Source organism: Lemur catta, chromosome 17 (assembly GCF_020740605.2).
Source record: "Lemur catta isolate mLemCat1 chromosome 17, mLemCat1.pri, whole genome shotgun sequence".
Lineage (NCBI taxonomy): Eukaryota > Metazoa > Chordata > Mammalia > Primates > Lemuridae > Lemur > Lemur catta.
In genome coordinates this window covers 42,852,822-42,870,376 of record NC_059144.1, presented here as the reverse complement: position 1 = coordinate 42,870,376, position 17,555 = coordinate 42,852,822, and the positions used below count along the sequence as shown (strand labels likewise).

Below are 17,555 nucleotides of genomic sequence, written 5' to 3'. Positions count from 1 at the left end.
CATTGTATGGATGGATCACATTTTATCAGCTAATGGAAATTTGGGTTGTTTCCACTGTTTGTACTATTGGTTTAAATGTTAATATATTCAACTTTTTAGATTTGTTTGTGAATTTTTATCATAATACCTGCTTCCTACTGAGCAGGAACTCTGTATCGGTCCCATTAACTCAATGAACACCCCCATTGAACAGCCCTATTCAGGAGGTGTTATTATCATCACCATTTTAGAGAATGCAACAGAATGGCTAAGCATCTGGCCCTGGTTATGCAGCTAGTTAATTTGGGATTTGGGATTTGACTTGACTTGAATCAGCTGGTGATTAACATCTCGTTCTGGAGCTAGAATTCCACGTTGGAAATCTAGTAAAAAGCAGAGTGCATTTGCCAAATTTGCGTAAAACAGAAAGACAGAGCAGTTGATTCTAGCCCAGTGGCCAATGTGAAAATAGCAGGACATGGCAAGGAAATGACATGCTTCTCTCTCAGATGAGCAGAAAAAGTGGCAGTTCCTGTCCAAGGGACTATTCTGATCTCTGAACAAACTAACGTTTATTAAGCACTTACTGTGTGCCAGGGACTTGCTGAGCATTTAACTGCTGCCTTCCACAACCAACTCTCAAAAAACCAAGAGTGGACCAGAGGAGAGCATCTGTCCATACACACGTCGCATTTACCTGCCCTTTTGTTAACCATGCAAAAACATATTTCTTTGTATTTTTAAAACATGGTTTCTTAGGATAGTCAAGATGTTTTGGACACAAAAATTATAAGTAAAATAATACTTTGGAATAGTCTTCTGTAAACCAATCTATTTTTTCCTTTATTTTTTCAGCTACTTTAACTATAAAATCTTTAAAGAATTAATTTACAGAGAGCTAAGTTTTTACTGCTGATTTTGTCATTCTTGAGCAGTAATGATAGTCATTCATCTTGGGCTATATTTTTCCAGTATTATCCCTGAGAGTTATTTCACTAAATTTTGAAGGTGGAATTGGGTGTTAGTTATTAGGAAAAGGAAGACTCGAAATGTTCTGAATATTGTCAGCTAGTACAGTATTGTCAATTCCTTGATGGTTTCATCCTGAGATGCCTGTATGGAATTTTTAGTATGGTTCAAAGTGCTCTGAGGACACCAAGATTGTGTAATTGAGCCACTGCCTTAAAGCAACCTGTTTCCTCGTGTGCCACTGTTTCTGGTCTTGTCATTTTCTCTACCGAAATTGTGGATCTTGGGGGCTGAGATTGATTCTGACTGTTGGACAGAAACCCTGGACAAAAGTGCTCAGTAAACGTTCATTGAACCCCTTTATTCATTCAATAAATGTTTCCTGAGCACCTACTAAGTGCCAGGTGCTGTCCTGGAAACTTGTGAGGTTTCCGTGAGCAAACGGGAAATGATCTTGCCCTGGTGGAGTCTCCCTTCTCCTAAGGGAAAACTGACAAAGGACATGTGGAACACATGGGTATGTTGCACAATGTCCTAGAAGATGGTGGGTGCTATGGGGGGATGGGCTTGGGCAGGGGGCTGCAGGTCCAAGAAAGTCTCCCTAAGAAGTTCAGATTGGAACAAAGACTGGAATGAGGGAGCAAGGAAGCTGTGTGGATCTCAGGGGGAAGAGAGTTCCAGCAGGGGGAACAGCCGGCGCCAAAGCCCTGAAACAGGAAGGTGGCCAGGGAAGAGGAGCAGGTAGAGAGGAGGGCGGAGGGAGCATTATTCCCTGTGGTTTTTGTGTGCCTGACGTATTTTATAACAATAACAATGAAAACAGTAATAACTATTGCATTCATTCAGCAACTTCCAGTCGCCAAAGGGGCGTCTGATGGGGGTGACACGGGGCAGGCAGGACCCCAGCCCTCTGGGAGCTCACAGTCCAGTGAGGCAGACGAGCACGTTGTCACAGCACACGCGCTGCAGCGGGGCCCACAGAGGCGTCTAACCCAGATGCGGGAGGCCCAGGAAGCCGAGGCGGGTGGGGGTGAGTGGAAATAATAAACAGGAGTTACAGAGTTGACATTCGGGGGGTTGGGGGGATGAGCATTCCAAGGTGGGCTGGACCATGTGCAGGTCTGGAGGGAGAGAGGTCATTTGTAATTGGAGCATTTTGCTAAAAGGGAAAAGGCAAGTAGGAAAAAGTCTGTTCTCCTTGTGGAGTGTTAGCTTTGGGGAAGGTTGTTCCTTTCTGGAGAAGACATGCCACGATTAGGGCCTATGCACAAGATGATCGTGTAGCTCATCGTCCAAACTGGCACCCTTGTGGAAGTGAAGCGGCACTGTCGCTGATTGTTCTGGGGGAACAGGTGGAGGTCCGCCCCGCGGCAGGTGGAGGGCCGGCCCGGCGGCTGTAAAATATTAATAGTGGCTGATGCTGCCCCCTCGTGGTGGAGTGCAGCAACACAACACAGCGAGGCAAAGTTTAGAATTTCACCTCCCTGAGGTCAGTTTTCCAAGAAAAGTAACAAGTCACATGCCACAAGGCAGATCAAAGTTTGTATTTTCCTCCCGACACTTCAGGTGGAGATAAATTTATTATTATTATAAATGTGCGTATCAGTCTTTATCAATCTGTTTCTTCTTGGCTTGTGTGATTTTATTCCTGTTTTCAATGTTAGTAGCTGTAGAGATTGGATGTTTGTTGAAAATGTTGTCTGGAACTGTGTACTCGGTCCATGTTCCAGAATATCACCCACCCCATTTTCAGTCCACATGCATCTAATGGGCCTGACATAGCCCCCCCATTGGGGAGGGCGTGTGTCCCATACCTGCCAATCATAGTACCCCCATGACCTTGGTCAAAGTTATTGGTTTAAAGCAAGGATCAGCAAACTTCTGTAAAGCAACAGAAATAGTTGCTAGTCCTGTCTTACATCAAAGTCTATATTTTTAAACATTCTTTAAGCTACATTACTCCTCAGTGAATATCTCTTTGGAGAAGAGATCATGCATTTTACTTCTTTGTAGACGCTTCATTAATCCAGCACCTCAAGTTAAATACATTTACCATCCTTATTGATTGATTGCAATCCCTGAGCGCCTCAGACCTGCAAACAGGTGAACTTTATTAGATCCTGCAACGAACATTTGATCCTTACAACTTTGAGAGGAAGGAAGGGTGTGTGTTTAGTATGCCCACTTCTCAGAGGATAAAATGAAAGCCCAAAACTCAAGAGATTCACCACCAATCCACTTTGCTCATTGCCAGACAGACAATGCCAGGGTTCACCATTGCACTCGACTCCCCTAATTCCATTTGCAACCTTGGACTTGAGCCCCTAACAGAACAGCAAGAGGGAAGATTGAGGGAGACTCGCACCTGTGCAATATGCAAGCGGTTTGGCCACACAGAAATGAGCGCGGAAGGAATGCGGCACTGTGGCAAGGACTGCTCATTACGTTCCAATGCCCAGTGTTTGCTTTTTTTAGGACTAGACCTCTGAGGTTCTTGTGGGGTTGAACAGTAACAATGTTAAAATACCAAAATAATGATAAGATGATATACGTTGAGAAGTCTCATTTCCACCCTGTGTTATCCATATTCCTTATGGGTATCTGCTTTTAGAATTTTTTGTCTTAAGTGCAGTGTCCCCAGTCGCAGAGCCTGAGACAAGGATTAGACAGGAGGTAGTTTACATGGTGATCCCAGGAAAGGCCTCTGAGGTAGTGGGCAAGTGAGAGTGGGAAGAGAGGAGCCCATACAGAGTGAGTCAGTGACATTAACCACCGTGGGCAACGGGAGCTTAATTCAGCTGGGCAACCCTGGGAGCCCCTGAGGACCACACATCTTGGAGTTACTTTTCCTACCTGAGGAGCAAGGTGTGAGGGAGCTGAGGTATTTATCCACTAACTCCCCTGTTGATTGAGGACTGCTCTGGGGAGGGCAAAGGATGAACAGCCCAACCCGGTCAGTGTTTTGCCCCGGGGGGCACCGTGGATGCTGGCAACCAGAGAGGATGTGTAGGCAGAGAAAGCAGGTGCCGGCAGTGGAAGTCAGTCTAGCACGCACTAAGGTAACAGAGGTGAGGGGAGACGGGGGGCACCGACAGTGTTTGCTGCACAGTGTAGCCTCCCCGTGTTTGCTTATGCAATCACTAGCAAATGTGAACATATTCTTTCATTGCCTCCTCCCCTTTTTGCAAAAAAAGAAAAAAATTGCATATTGTATACACCATTCTAGTCCTTGCTTTTTTCATCTAGTATAGTCAGAAGATCTTACCATCTTAGTACGTAAAAACTTCCTAATTTTTTTATATCTATAAAATATTCCCTTGTGTGGCCCTACCATGGTTTATTCAACAAGTAACCTATAGACAAATACTTGGGTTATTTCCAGGCATTTGCAATTTCAAAGAGTGCTACAACGAATAATCTTATAAATTCTTACCTTGTATGTGTGCCAGTGTATCTATAGAATAAATTCCCAAAAGTCCCCCTGAGTTTTAGCTGGGCACAGGGATACTCTGAGAACACACATTCCCAGGCTCCTTTGCAGCTACGTGTGACCATGTGACTAAATTCTGGCCAATTGAACACAACCAGGAAGTGACATACTTTCTTGTCACCTCTATAAAAGGCAACTGTTTGCCCTCCTCTTCCTCCTTCCCATGGGTTGGATGAGGGATGTGGATCTTTGCCTCCAGGAGAATACTTGATGGGGTCATAGAGCCATAAGCTAGAAGGAGATGGGTCCCTAGATGAGCTTGTGGAGCGTCACCCAGAAGAAATAAACCTAATATTTTATTTCAGTCTGTTTTTTTTGGTCTCTGTTAAAGAACCCAAAGCAATAGAACTAAAGATGGGATCATACGAGGACCTTCTAGAATCGCTGAATACTGAGTGTTCCAGTCAAAACCTCTTCTGTCTTCTTCACCAATGTGTCTCCAACATACCTGGCACAATGTAGGTGTTTAATAAAATCAACAAAAGTTACAATAATCATTATCATATTTAAAATTAGTCATAAAAGTCTACTGGGTAGTTGAGACTTTTAAGACTAGTTTTAAATATAGTATTTATGTTATTTATAGTATAAAGATAGTAGGTGGTTGACTGCCAATAACAATAATGATAACTAAGATTTTTTATTATTTACTGCTTGTAAGTCCCTTTCTACTTATTCCCTATTAACACTCAGAAAAACCATTTGATATAAGTAAAATTATCATCCTTATTTTACAGGTGAGGAAACCGAGGCTTAAGGAGGTTAAGAGAATTGTGCAAACACATACGTCTAAAGAGCAGACTCTGGAAATACATGTAAAATGTGTTTCAAAATAAAGGCACACATCAGAGATACTGCAGGTGCAGTGCCAGGCCACCACAGCAAAGTGAATATGGCAATAAAGCAAGTCACAAATTATTTGGTTTCCCAGTGCATATAAAACTTATGGTTAAGGCCAGACGTGGTGACTCACGCCTGTAATCCTAGCACTCTGGGAAGCCGAGGCAGGAGGATCGCTTGAGCTCAGGAGCTGGAGACCAGCCTGAGCAAGAGCAAGACCCCATCTCTATAAAAAATAGAAAAAAATTAGCCAGGTGTGGTGATGCCTGCCTGTAGTCCCAGCTACTCAGGAGGCTGAGGCAGGAGGATTGCTTGAGCCCAGGAGTTTGAGGTTGCAGTGAGCTACGATGACGGCACTGCACTCTAGCCTGGGTGACAGAGTGAGACTCTGTCTCCAAAATAAATAAATAAATAATAAAAATAAAAGTTATGGTTATACTATGCTGTAGTCTATTAAGAGTGGAATAGCATTATATCTAAAAAATACACATGCCTCACTTTTAATATACTTTATTGCTAAAAAATGCTAACAATCATCTGAGCCTTCAGTGAGTCATACTCTTTTTGCTGGCGGAGGGTCTTGCTTCCATGTTGATGTTTGTCGACTGATCAGAGTGGTAGCTGCTGAAGGCTGGGGTGGCTGCAGGAATTTCTTAAGATAGCAGTGAACTTTGCCACGTTGGTTGACTCTTCCTGTCATGAGAGATTTCTCTGCAGTATGCGATGCTGTTTGATAGCATTTTACCCCCAATAGAACTTCTTTTAAAATTGGAGTCAATCCTCTCAAACTCTGCCACTGCTTTGTCAACGAAGCTATGTAATATGCTTTCAACATGCCTTCCTCACTAAGCTTAATCATGTCTAGCTTTTAATTTAAAGTGTGACACTTCCTTTCACTTGACCACTTAGAGGCCATTGTGGGGTTATTATTTGGTCTAATTTCAATATCGTTGTGTCTCCAGGAACAGGGAGGCCCGAGGAGAGGGAGAGAGACGGGGGAGCAGCCTGTCAGTGGAGCATTCAGGACACACACAGCCTTTATTGCATAAGTTTTCCATCTTATAGGGTGCAGTTCGTGGCACCCTCAAAATAGTTACAATAGTGACAACAAAGATCACTGGTCACAGATCACCATAACAGATGTAAAAATAATGAAAAAGTTGGAAATACTACGAGAATTACCCAAATGTGATTCAGAGACACAAAGTGAGCACACGCTGTTGGAAAAATGGCCCCAAAAGACTTGTCTGATCCAAGGTTGCCACAAACCCCCAACATGTAAAACACGCCGTATCTGCGAAGTGCAGTATGACGAGGTGTGCCTGTGGTACTCAGCACGCGGTGAGCCATCCGGGAACGTTAACGTTTCCATCTCATGGTCATTACCTCTGCCTGCATCTTCTTTGTCCACCAGTGCCTCCCAGGCTAGCAGAGGATCAGGAACCTTCCCAAACCAGGCCTGAGATTTGCCGCTGGACGTGTCTGAGATTTAACAGAGGGACAGAGGGTGTCTTAGTCAGTTTGGGCTGCTGTAACAAAGTTCTGTAGACTGGGTGGCTTATGAACAAGAGAAATGTATTTCTCACAGTTTTGTAGGTTGGGAAGTCCAGGATCAAGGCATCAGCAGATTCAGCGTCTGGTGAGGGCCCCACTTTCTCACAGACAGCACCTTCTAGCTCTCTGGGGCCTCTTCTGTGAGGGCACTAATTTCCTTCAGGGGAGCTTCACCCCCATGACCTAAACACCTCCAAAATCCCTACCTCTTAATACCATCATGTGGGGGGCTAGGATTGCAACCTGTGGATTTTGGGGAGACACAAACATTCAGACCATAGCAGAGGGGGAAGAAGGAGTAGCAAATTATTTAATCGTCTCCTGCTTGCCATACAGAAGCCTTCGTATCTACTCCCCTACCCAGCTTCTTCACCTTATTGCTAGCATTCTCCCCACCTTCAGTCAGACTGATGTTTCTCAAAAGTGCCACCTCTTTGCCTCCTGGTCTTGGCACAGGCTGTCCCCTTTACCTAAAATCCTCTTCACCTCACTTCTTTACCTGCCCAAGACCTACTCATCCTACACAGTCAGGGTTACAAATCTGCCTCTTGCGGGATGCTTTACCTGCCCACTCGGTGTGAACCTTTAATCACACTGTATTAAAACTGTTTACTTATTTATCTTCCTGGTTGCTCTGTGACTTTTTTAAAAAACTTGCTGTTGCATTCCTAAGTGTTAGCACAGCCTTGCACCCAGTGGGATCCCAATTAATGTTTGTTAAACAAATGAAGGGCTCCAGGACAGGTCCTAGGAGAAAATGTCAGGGAGACCGTGTGGCATGAGACACAGAGACAGTAACAACCTGAAAACAATTGGTCTGTATGATTTCACTGCTGCCACAAAGGAACTCATTTTTCTCAGGAATAGGCACAACCACTGACCACCCCAGGCCTACCACACCTTGCCCTGGGGTCTGGAAGCTTAGAATTCCTATTCTTGAAAAACATTCTCTGGCAGCTCAGGAAATTCCAAACCTGTAGGAATCAGCTGGAGAATTAGAGGCTGTTTGTATTCTCTGTAAATAAAGACCCCCGTCCACATTGTTGCCCAGCAGAATCCCTCTCCACCAGTATTTCATTTCAGATTCTAACCATGCTGGGGAGGGTGGGGGTGTGGCAGCAAGGAGGACAAGGAGGAAGCAGCTAGGGTTTGTATAGGGGTTACTTCCCTTTTCAACTAAGACTATGCCCTAGTGACTTTTCAACTAGTTTCTCTTCAATTTAAAAAGGAATAGAAGATGTTGGGCATGTAAATTGATACAGCCACTTTGGAAAATAGTTTGGCATTTCCTAAGAAAGGTGAATATGAGCACTTTCTGTGGTCCAGCTATTCCACGTGCCTACAATGTCCTTCTCACACTGTCTGCATAGAAATCACTGGGGGAGCTTGTTAAAATGCAGATTCTGATTCCAGTGAGTCTCAAAATTTAATGTGTGTGCAGATCACCTGGGGACCTTGTTAAAAGCAGATTCTGATTCAGCAGATCATTTTAACGTGCAGAAGAATCACCTGGGGACCTTGTTAAATGCAGATTCTGGCTGCAGAGAAACTTCCACACGTGAATCAGGAAACCTCTGCGAAACTGTTGATGGCTACATTGCTCATAGGCACCAAATTGGAAACCGCCCACTGGCAGTAGCAAGTGTAAAGTGTGGTATATTCACACAAAGGAGGATGCACAAGAGTGAAAATTCTGGAACCATGGCTGCCTGCAGCAATATATTGAACCTCACAAACTAAAGAAGCAAGGGAAGGAAAAAATACCTGTAAAGTTCAAACAAACAGAGGCAAAACTAAGCAACATATTGTTTAGGTGACAAAACCTTTTAAATAATTACAAAAAATTAGAGATAATGGCAGAATACAGCAGAAGGAAGGAGAAGCTAAGGGATACGAGTGTGTATATATGGGAAGGGTTTCTTTTGCCGTAAGAAGGTTTCATATCTGAAGTTGGTGGTGGTTACACAGGGGTTCATTTTATTCCTTAAATTGCACAATTATGTTTTACGCTCTTGCATGCGTGCCAAATTTTATGATTTAAAACTTTAAAATTTAAAAGATTGCAAAAAGGTATATAGCAAGATGTCAGTCACTCAACCTCATTGCAAAAACCCTTGCCTTTATCCCCAGAGACAACTCATGTTACCAGTTCCCTAGTCCCCTGTGCATTCAAAAGCTTATTTGTGTGTGTGTGTGTGCACGTGCATACACACACATGTATATATAAAATTTATATAGAGGGATGCTGTTATATATGTATGTATGTAAATTATGCATAGCAGCGCAATTTGTATACTTTCTGTCCTTTGGATATTTCTCTTAATATATCTTAACTCTTCCATATCAGTGCACACAGAAATGCATTATTCTTTTTTATGGTTGCATAGAATTTATTCCATTGTATGAAAGTACCATGATTTAGTTACTTATTTGTTAATTATTACTCTTTAACTATAGAGTAGTATATGAACACATTCCCTATTTTTTTAAAAAAGAAATATTACTAAGGATACTGTTCTCTTACACAAACACACATACACCCCACACACAGAAAATTAAGGTCTCCAATCTTCTCTCCCCCAAATCACCCTCCCCACCCAGCTGCGTGCTTAAAAGGCAGCCAGTGTGTATTCTTCTAGCACTTTTTTGTCTGGATTTACATAAATGCATATTTCACCACTGAAAACATATGAATTTGAATGTGTGTTTAACTCTATATATCTATGGAACTTGCTTTTTTCTTTTAATACAATATATCTTGGAGCTTTAGCCATGCTAGTATTCATAAATCTGGCCGATTAGTTTTATCTGTTGCCTGTTATTTCATGATATGGCTAAACTTCAGCTTAACCTAGCCATTTCCCTATTGTTAGATTTTTAGGTTGTTTCTCAATTTTTTCCTATGACAATGGTGTTGCAACAAACATGCTTGGACAGTCCCTGCTGCGAGCATGTGCAAATACACGTTTGTCTGGAGGAGAATAGATGGAAAGCAGCATGGATAGATTGGCAGGTACATTTAAAAATGTATTGCCCTCAAAGTGACTATAAACATTCACGCTTCCACTAGCAACGCATTAGAAAACCAATTTCCCTGCACTCCTGCTAATAGTAGATGTTATCAGCATTTTTGATTTTTATTGATCTGATAGGTGAAAAGGGGAAATTCACGGTTTTACTATTCATTCCCTCATAATTAGTGAGATTGAACACCTCTTCAGTGTTTGTTGCCCAGAATCTGCATTTAACAAGATCCCCAGGTGATTCCTCTACACATGAAAGTTTGAGAAGCACTGAAGTCAGGGTCTGCTTTTTAACAAGGTCCCCAGGTGATCTGTACACACGTTAAATTCTGAGACACGTTGGAATCAGAATCTGCATTTTAACAAGATCCCCAGGTGATTTCTGTGCACGGTTTGAGAAGTGCAGAGTAGGCACGGAATAGCCAGTCATACTCAGCATATCTTTGTTTAATCCTTTCTACTCTGACAGGTGAAAAACAGTCTTTTGGTTTATTTGAACTTGCATTTCTTTAATCATCAGTGTGCTTGAACATTAAAAAAATTTTTCCATGACATATTTTTCTCTTCTGGGAGCTGCCTGGTTACTGAATCTCCTTACTTTGCTTCAGACATCCCAAAGTTGTTCTTTTTTAGAGACTTTGCTGCTGCTAGTCCCTTCCCAGAAATGCTTTCTCCCTGGTTCTTCCCATGGCTGGCTGTTAACATTCATGCTTTAGCTCAAAGGTCACTTCTATTAATAGTTAAACTCAGGCACTCCCCTTGACTACCCAGTCACTCCGGATCACAGCACCCCCTGGTATTTTGATCAGAGCACCTATTACTATGTGTAGTGATGACTATCTTGTGCATGCATTCATTGGTTACCTCTCTGACTGCCCTGCTGGACTCTGTCTTGCACATCACTTTACCTCCAGCACCTAGAACAGAGCCAGGCAATAATGTGGGCTCAAAACATTGTTATCAGATGAACAAATGAATTTCTGGCAAAGGTAATGATGAAGAAGTAAGTTTGCTCCTATCTAGGTTTATAGCCCTTTGGGGAATTATTTCTACCTGGATAAACTTTTATTCTTTCATTCCTGTATTCATGTGGAGAGCAGTAGTAGGAACAATGGAAGAATGTTTGGGAAGGAGAACGTGACTCAGTCAGGATGCTTCCACCCTGGGAGGCCCAGGACAGTCAGAGACAACATTCTACTTTACTTTTGTCTCCTTCTCTTAGAGAAAGAAAGTAAGCTTTACTCATTTAATTTAGGGATCACAACTGGTATGAAAGCATGGGAATTCTGCAACTCCGAAGAGTAATGTCACCATGTGCTTGTCTGTTTCAAATCTATTTCCATGTGAAACAGAATACCTGTGCCTAGTTAAGTGGAATGACCAATTATAGATGAGTGTAAGCTATTTTTATAAATAACTAGAACTCTTACCCTATTATTGTAATGATTTTTAATACTTTAGAGAGTACTATGTCTGTGCTAGATGTTGTTCTGTGTCCTTTACATATATAAATTCATTCATGCTTACAACCACGCTACTGTAGTGACATTGCCATTCTATCCATGAGAAAAATAGGGCACAGAGCCACTTTCTCAAGATCGCACAGCCAGGAAGTAACAGAGCCAGGATTCTAACTCAGGCTGGCTCCAGTCTGTGGTCTTAGTTATGATATTATACCACCCTGGAATCTTTATGATGTTTTGTAAAGAGAGGTAGAATGACCAGGGGAATCTTTTGTATAATTCAGAGGTCCACTGTTTATCTCTTGACAAAATGCTGAAGAGTTATGAAAATTGCAGATATTCTCCATTGTTCTTTTACAAAGTGACATGTGTTGAAAATTTATTGAAAATATATTGACTTTCTGTGTGAAGAAAGGGGATTACCTAACAACCATAAAAAAAAAATCAGGACAAAGATGATATATAAAGAATGAGGAAGTAACTAGTTTTCAAGAGAAACCTCCTATGGAGAAAGTATTTTTAAATGCATGTTTGGCCAAGATTCCCTTGTTATGTGACACCATTGCTAAAAACAATGAATGAAAAGCTATCACCTATAAAAACCTCGATCTATGTGTTTAAACTTAGCAACAGAATTTTCTAGTCTGTTTAAAGGTCTTCTAAAAAAAGAGCTTCTGTGGGTTTGAAATCTGTTTGTTAAAGATATAGTATAGTGATGTGTCCTCTTCAGTTTAATTTGCAAACCCCCTGTTTATCAAGGAAGATGAAAAATTGCTAGCTGGATTTCAAAACACAGAATAGCCCATTTGTATAATTGTCAAATGGGATTAATGGAGGGGAATCATGATTTATTAAGCATAGCCAGTGATACTTTGCTTTCATTTAGATCTGCATATCCTGTAAGTTATATTTTTTCAATTTGTCAATTATGACCCTTAAAATCAAGCCATTAAAACCAAAAATGGTAATAAACTTAATTTAGGTCTTGAATTTTGAATGGATGTTCTGCAAAATAGTAAAACAATCCTTTCAAAAATTAATCAGTTGTCCTTATATTTGTGGAAAACATTAATTTTAACTTTTTTGTTGAAATTATACATGCAGGGAAAATGCAAATGAAGACCATAGTGAGAGACCATTTTATGTCAATATGGATGGCAAAAATTAAGACATTTATAATGCCAAGCATGGGAAAGGATGTGACTCCACATCATCTCTTATACATTGCCGGGGGAAGTATGAATTTGCGCAGTCACTCTGGCATTCTCCTATACCACCCCAAGGTATACATTCACTCACGGGAAACTGACATTTTTTAGAAAGATTATAGATCATAGCAACACTGGACACAATAGCGAAGACCTGGCAAAGGCCCAAGTACCCATCAACAGGAGAGTAGATGGATAAACTGTGGTATTTTCACACAATGGAATATTACAAATCAGTCAAAATGGATGAGCGATGACAGCAATTTGGATGATCTTAGCAAATAATATTAAATGGGAAAAAGTCATTTCTGGGAGATTACATACCCTTTTTATGAAGTGCTGTAAAAATTAAAATTGTATATATTTTTAGGAATACATCGAGGTGCAGTAAGACTTATAAAAGCAAAAAGCAAAAGAATAAAATATGTAGGATTCAGGTTGACGGTTATTAAATTGGGGTAGGGGAAGGTGGGAAGGGGACATAGGGAAAGATGCAGGTTGTGGTTAAGGTCCTAGTTTTGAGGGGCTGGGTTCCCTGGTACTTACTGTTTAAACTCAGAAGCAAACAACCCAGCCAATGTAGGCTAACAACAGATCAGTGATAATGCCGTCATGTGCTAAGAATTGATTACTCCAATTGTATACTCCGAAGGGGAAGTGATACACACACAGCAAACGCACATACACACCTCCAGCAGTGTAAAGGGATGTCAGATGTCTCCCATCAACGGCCTCTGGGCACCCTATCTTTCAGCTTTCCCAGAAGCAACCACTGTCCCCAGTTTAAACTGTATCTTTCTCAAATGGAGACGCGATAAACACGAACACGTGTGTGTATTTTCAAATGTCGTTACAAATATGTGTACCTAGACACACTCCCCAAAGGAAACTTTAAAAATTGTTTAAAACAATTTTTTTTAAGTCTCGGAAATTTAACCTCAAGTGACTTCACCCAGTATTACACAAACATCCCTAAGTTGATTTATAACCTGAAAATCAAGGGGACATTTGAGGAAAACGATCAGCTTTTGAGAAATGTAAACAATTCAGTAAAAACGTTCTTCTCGCAGGCCCTGCCCCGGGGTTTGCCAACCAACCGTAATCTCACAGAAGGTGTTATTACAGACGCTGCTAAACCCCACAGGGCCCGCGCCCAAGGGGTCTTTCTCCAACCTGCCACACCATAAGACTGCCCCGCAGCGCTGCTGAAAATACAGATTCTCGGGCCCCGCCCCAGGGATTCAGAGCCGAACCTGGCTGGGTCTTTTTTAACAAGAGCTCCCACGTGATTCTCAGGTTCGGGCAAGCTTGGGGCGCAGCTCCGTCTTAAGTAACTCCCCAATTCGAAGAAAGTAAACACTTGGGGATGTAGGTGGCTTTCTCGCTCCCTGTTGGATGTCGTTCATGTGGTGCAAGGAGGGGTCCCCCTTGGGTCTCATCGAGGTCCCAGCCAGTCTGAGCACGAACGCCAATTAGCTCAGCCCCCCCCCCCCCCCGAGACCTCGGCTCAGTCACCTGCTGGGCAGGCCCAGCGCCCGGGTTGGCCCCGGTGGCCTCTCCGGTGTGGTCCCGGGCCCGGTGCGCGGCCGCCGGGCGGGAGCGGGGCGCGCTGTATAGAAATACACATTCCCGGCCGCGGCGCCTGAATGCACAGCTCTCAGAATCTGCATTTTCAACCGGCTCCTCCAGGAACATCGGTTCACCCTGCATCGAGAAACACTCTGGTCTTATTTAAATTTTAAATTTGAATATGCAGCCAAGGTTGAGAACCACGAGTGGAGGTCGTGCTTTTTCAACACTCATCAGACTAACCCGGGGAGCTTTTTAGAAACATACCAAGGCCCAGGTCCACAGCGCAGCCCAATTAAGCGCGAAGCTAAAAGCGCGGCCGTGTAGCAGCCGCCGCCACGGCCCCACCTGGGAGCTCGTTAGAAATACCGAAGCTCAGGCCCCACCCCAGACCCACTGAGTCAGAATCTGCATTTTAACGAGATCCCCAGTGACTCGTGCTCACATTAAAGTTGGAGGAGAGCTGTGCTTCTGAATTTTTAATGGGCGAACGAATCACCTGGGGATCTCGTTAAAATGCAGACACGGTTTCTCAAACTTTAATGTGCATGCGAATCACCTGGGGGTCTTGTTAAAATGCAGATTCTGATGCGGCGGGTCTGGGGTGGAGCCCGAGAGTCTGCATTCCTAACGAGCTCCCAGGTGGAGCGGGTTGCCCGGGAGCCCGGCCGTCAGTCCACGGGACCCCCGGGGTCCTGGCTCCAGGCCAATCAGCCGTCAGGATTGTTGATAAATCGCCCTGCCCGGCTGATGAGCACAAGTGTCGGGACATGCGCGCTCCGGCCGAAGGGGGGGTAATTTCCGAACTCCGGGAAATCGTCGTGTGAAGTAGGCCACTCTTAGGGACTCGCCTGGCACCCCGTCCCCACGCCATGTCGCGGCGCAAGCAGGCCAAGCCCCAGCACCTGGACTCCGAGGAGCCGCAGCCTGCGCGCGGGGAGTTGGCGGAGGCGGCCCCGCAGGTGGCGGGGGAGCCCTGTGAGTAGCGCTGCGGACGCCCCTCCCGGGGTCTGGGGGCAGCTTCTCGGACGTTCCCCGGACTGGAGCGGGTTACGGGAACAGGGAAGAGGGCGTGGAAGGGTGGCGGAAGCTTCCAACTTGACTCCTGGGAACTGGGACCCGTGTCCTCGCCCCCCAAACCCCCGCGCCTTTGTGAATTACACCCCCTTGTAAATTCCACCCTTCTCGGGTGAGCCGTGCCACTCCCCGCGTGGGTTCCTCCAGCTACTGCCCCAAGCGCTCGTCAACGACGGTTCTGAGGCCCCCTCGGAGACGGTCTTCGGGGTGCGCAGGCACCCGAGTCCCCGGCCTCGGTGGCGCTGGCTTCGGCCGCGCGCCCGCAAGCCTGGCGCCCTGGCCAGGGTGGGGGCGCGTTTCCAGTGTGGTCCAGAGGAGGCCTCCCCGAGAAGCGGACCTCCGAGGAGGGGACCCGGAGGATGCGAGGGGGCGAAGCCCGAGCCGTGGAGGTAGCGGGGGAAGGACGTCCCAGGCGGAGGGAGCGCTGGCCGGGAGGCCCGGGCGTCCTTGCGGCTGGAGCCTGGAGGAAGTCAGGGAGGTTCGAGAGGTGATGGGGGGGGCCGAATGGGGGGGGGGGTCCGGGCAGCCTGAGTAAGGACTCTGCATCTGAGTGAGGTGGGAGCCGATGGGTGGGCGGGGGGTGGCAGTGCCACGATCGGGCTCTAGGTCCCCTCGCCGTCTCGTGGACACAAACATAGGCCGAAGGGGGTCGGGACGCGGCTGGGACGCGGCTACCCTAACCCTCCAGGGCAGCACTTCTCACCCTGTGGTCCCGGCGTCCTCCACCTCCGAAGAGCTTTTCTAATTAGCCGAATTCTTCTGTCACCCGCCGGCACACGTCCCGATGGAGTCTCGGGGGTGGGGCTGGGGAATCAGCATTTCTAAGGCGCTTCCCCTTCTCCTTATCTTGCTGTGATTAAGACAGGGTAGGTTCCTACTTTCTCTTCCTCCTCCCCGCCCCCCGTGGTTAGCTGATACCTTTATCCTTAAGGGGGTGGGAGAGGGGTTTTAACTGGATTTCTGCTTCCCCCGAGTTGTCCTGGTACGGTCAGGGAGAGGGGTAACGTGGGGTAACGTGGGGTCCCCTCTCCGAGGAGGCTCACACCTTGTGTAGTTGGTGGCGGGGGGGTTGTGTCTTTCTTTCGAACCAACTTCCCGGACAGCCCGGTGGACTTTGATCACGCCTTCCTGGGGGGGAGGTGGGAGGGAGTAATTTAATGAAGGCTCTCCAAAACTAATAGTCCATATTTAGAAAGAAAGCCCGTTCGGAAGGAACTACCATGACTGAAGTACTAGACCCCCGCTGTGGCCGCGGCCTAGAATGGGGTGGGCGGGTTGGAGCTCTGCGACCCTCCCGGGGGTGAGGGCGGGGCTTTAGCTGGGCCTCTGCGCAAAGGGGGTGTCGGGTGGGGGAGCGCTAGGGTTGCTGAATCTTTTGGAGAAAGCGTTTATAGAGCAAATGTTGAATAAGCAAGGGCTGGAGTTCAAAGTCGGCACACTAAGCTACTTATTCGCCGCAGACAGCGCTTGGAGACGCCTTCTGGAACTGTGCCCGGTGTCGCGGGGTACAGGGAGGGTGCTGGCCTTCTGGGGTGCGCCTCCCCGTGGGAGCAGAACGTAAACCGTGCCCGCCCAGTACTGTGCCTCAACCCCAGGCGCTGCTTTGGAGGAAAAGCAGTCTTCCAACCGAGGTCTTATCCTAGCATCTTAAGTCTGTGATGCCGAGCGAGGAACCACCTTCAAGGTTGGGCCGCTCTTGATTTGCAAGTGGCTTTCCAACTCGAGCAGTTTCTTGGAGGAAAACATAATGGAAAAGGTCAATCGGTAGAGCTCCCGTCAGCGGTAAAATTACCAGCAGGAAGACAACCTTACCGGGAAACCTCAGCCCTTTCTCAAGGAGTTAAGATGCTCACTGTCCTGAACTGGTTAGTTTCTGACTGTCAGATGTGGCCCACTCCCACTTCTCACTCAAAGGGTCTCTCCCCCAGCTGCGTTTTTCACAGTGTGGGCTTCAGACCTTTCTTGGCTTCCTGGGTGTCTAAAGGTAAGAGAAGGTGAAACCCCTCACACCTCCCCGTCACAGGCTCTACCTGGGCCGTCTTCAGTGTTGGGTACATTAGGATAGCTTTAACTCACCAGTCTCCCTTTTGCCTGCTTGCATCGAAAACATGCATTTCCCTTCCCCTGAGACTCTGGTAGTCTGTGCATGCATGAGTGGATGACACTAATAACACTTATATGGTGCTGACTTATACACAAGGTTCTTTCACATGTACTAAGGAACTTAACCTTCATCTTAACCTATGAGGAAGGGGCCATAATACCCGTTCTTTACAGATGTGGAAACTGAGGAACAGAAGTTGTAACTTACCTGGGACACACAGCTAATGTGTGGTAAAACTGAAATTTGAAACTTAGCACCTGGCTTCGCCTTTGGTTCCTT

At 45.4% G+C, this 17,555-nt stretch overlaps 1 protein-coding gene across 2 annotated transcripts in view; it reads left to right on the top strand.

The window, feature by feature from the left end:
- Positions 1 to 17,555, top strand: part of ZFP64 (ZFP64 zinc finger protein) — a 73,488-nt gene that overhangs the window by 40,053 nt on the left and 15,880 nt on the right. The window contains exon 1 of one of the 2 annotated variants that reach the window (XM_045528181.1): positions 14,559 to 15,073. The exons of the other annotated variant lie outside the window; for it this stretch is intronic. Coding sequence (XP_045384137.1) covers positions 14,968 to 15,073 — 106 coding nt within the window. The 5' untranslated portion in view covers positions 14,559 to 14,967. Of the gene's footprint in view, positions 1 to 14,558; positions 15,074 to 17,555 lie in introns of those variants that run through there. 2 annotated transcript variants of the gene reach the window in all.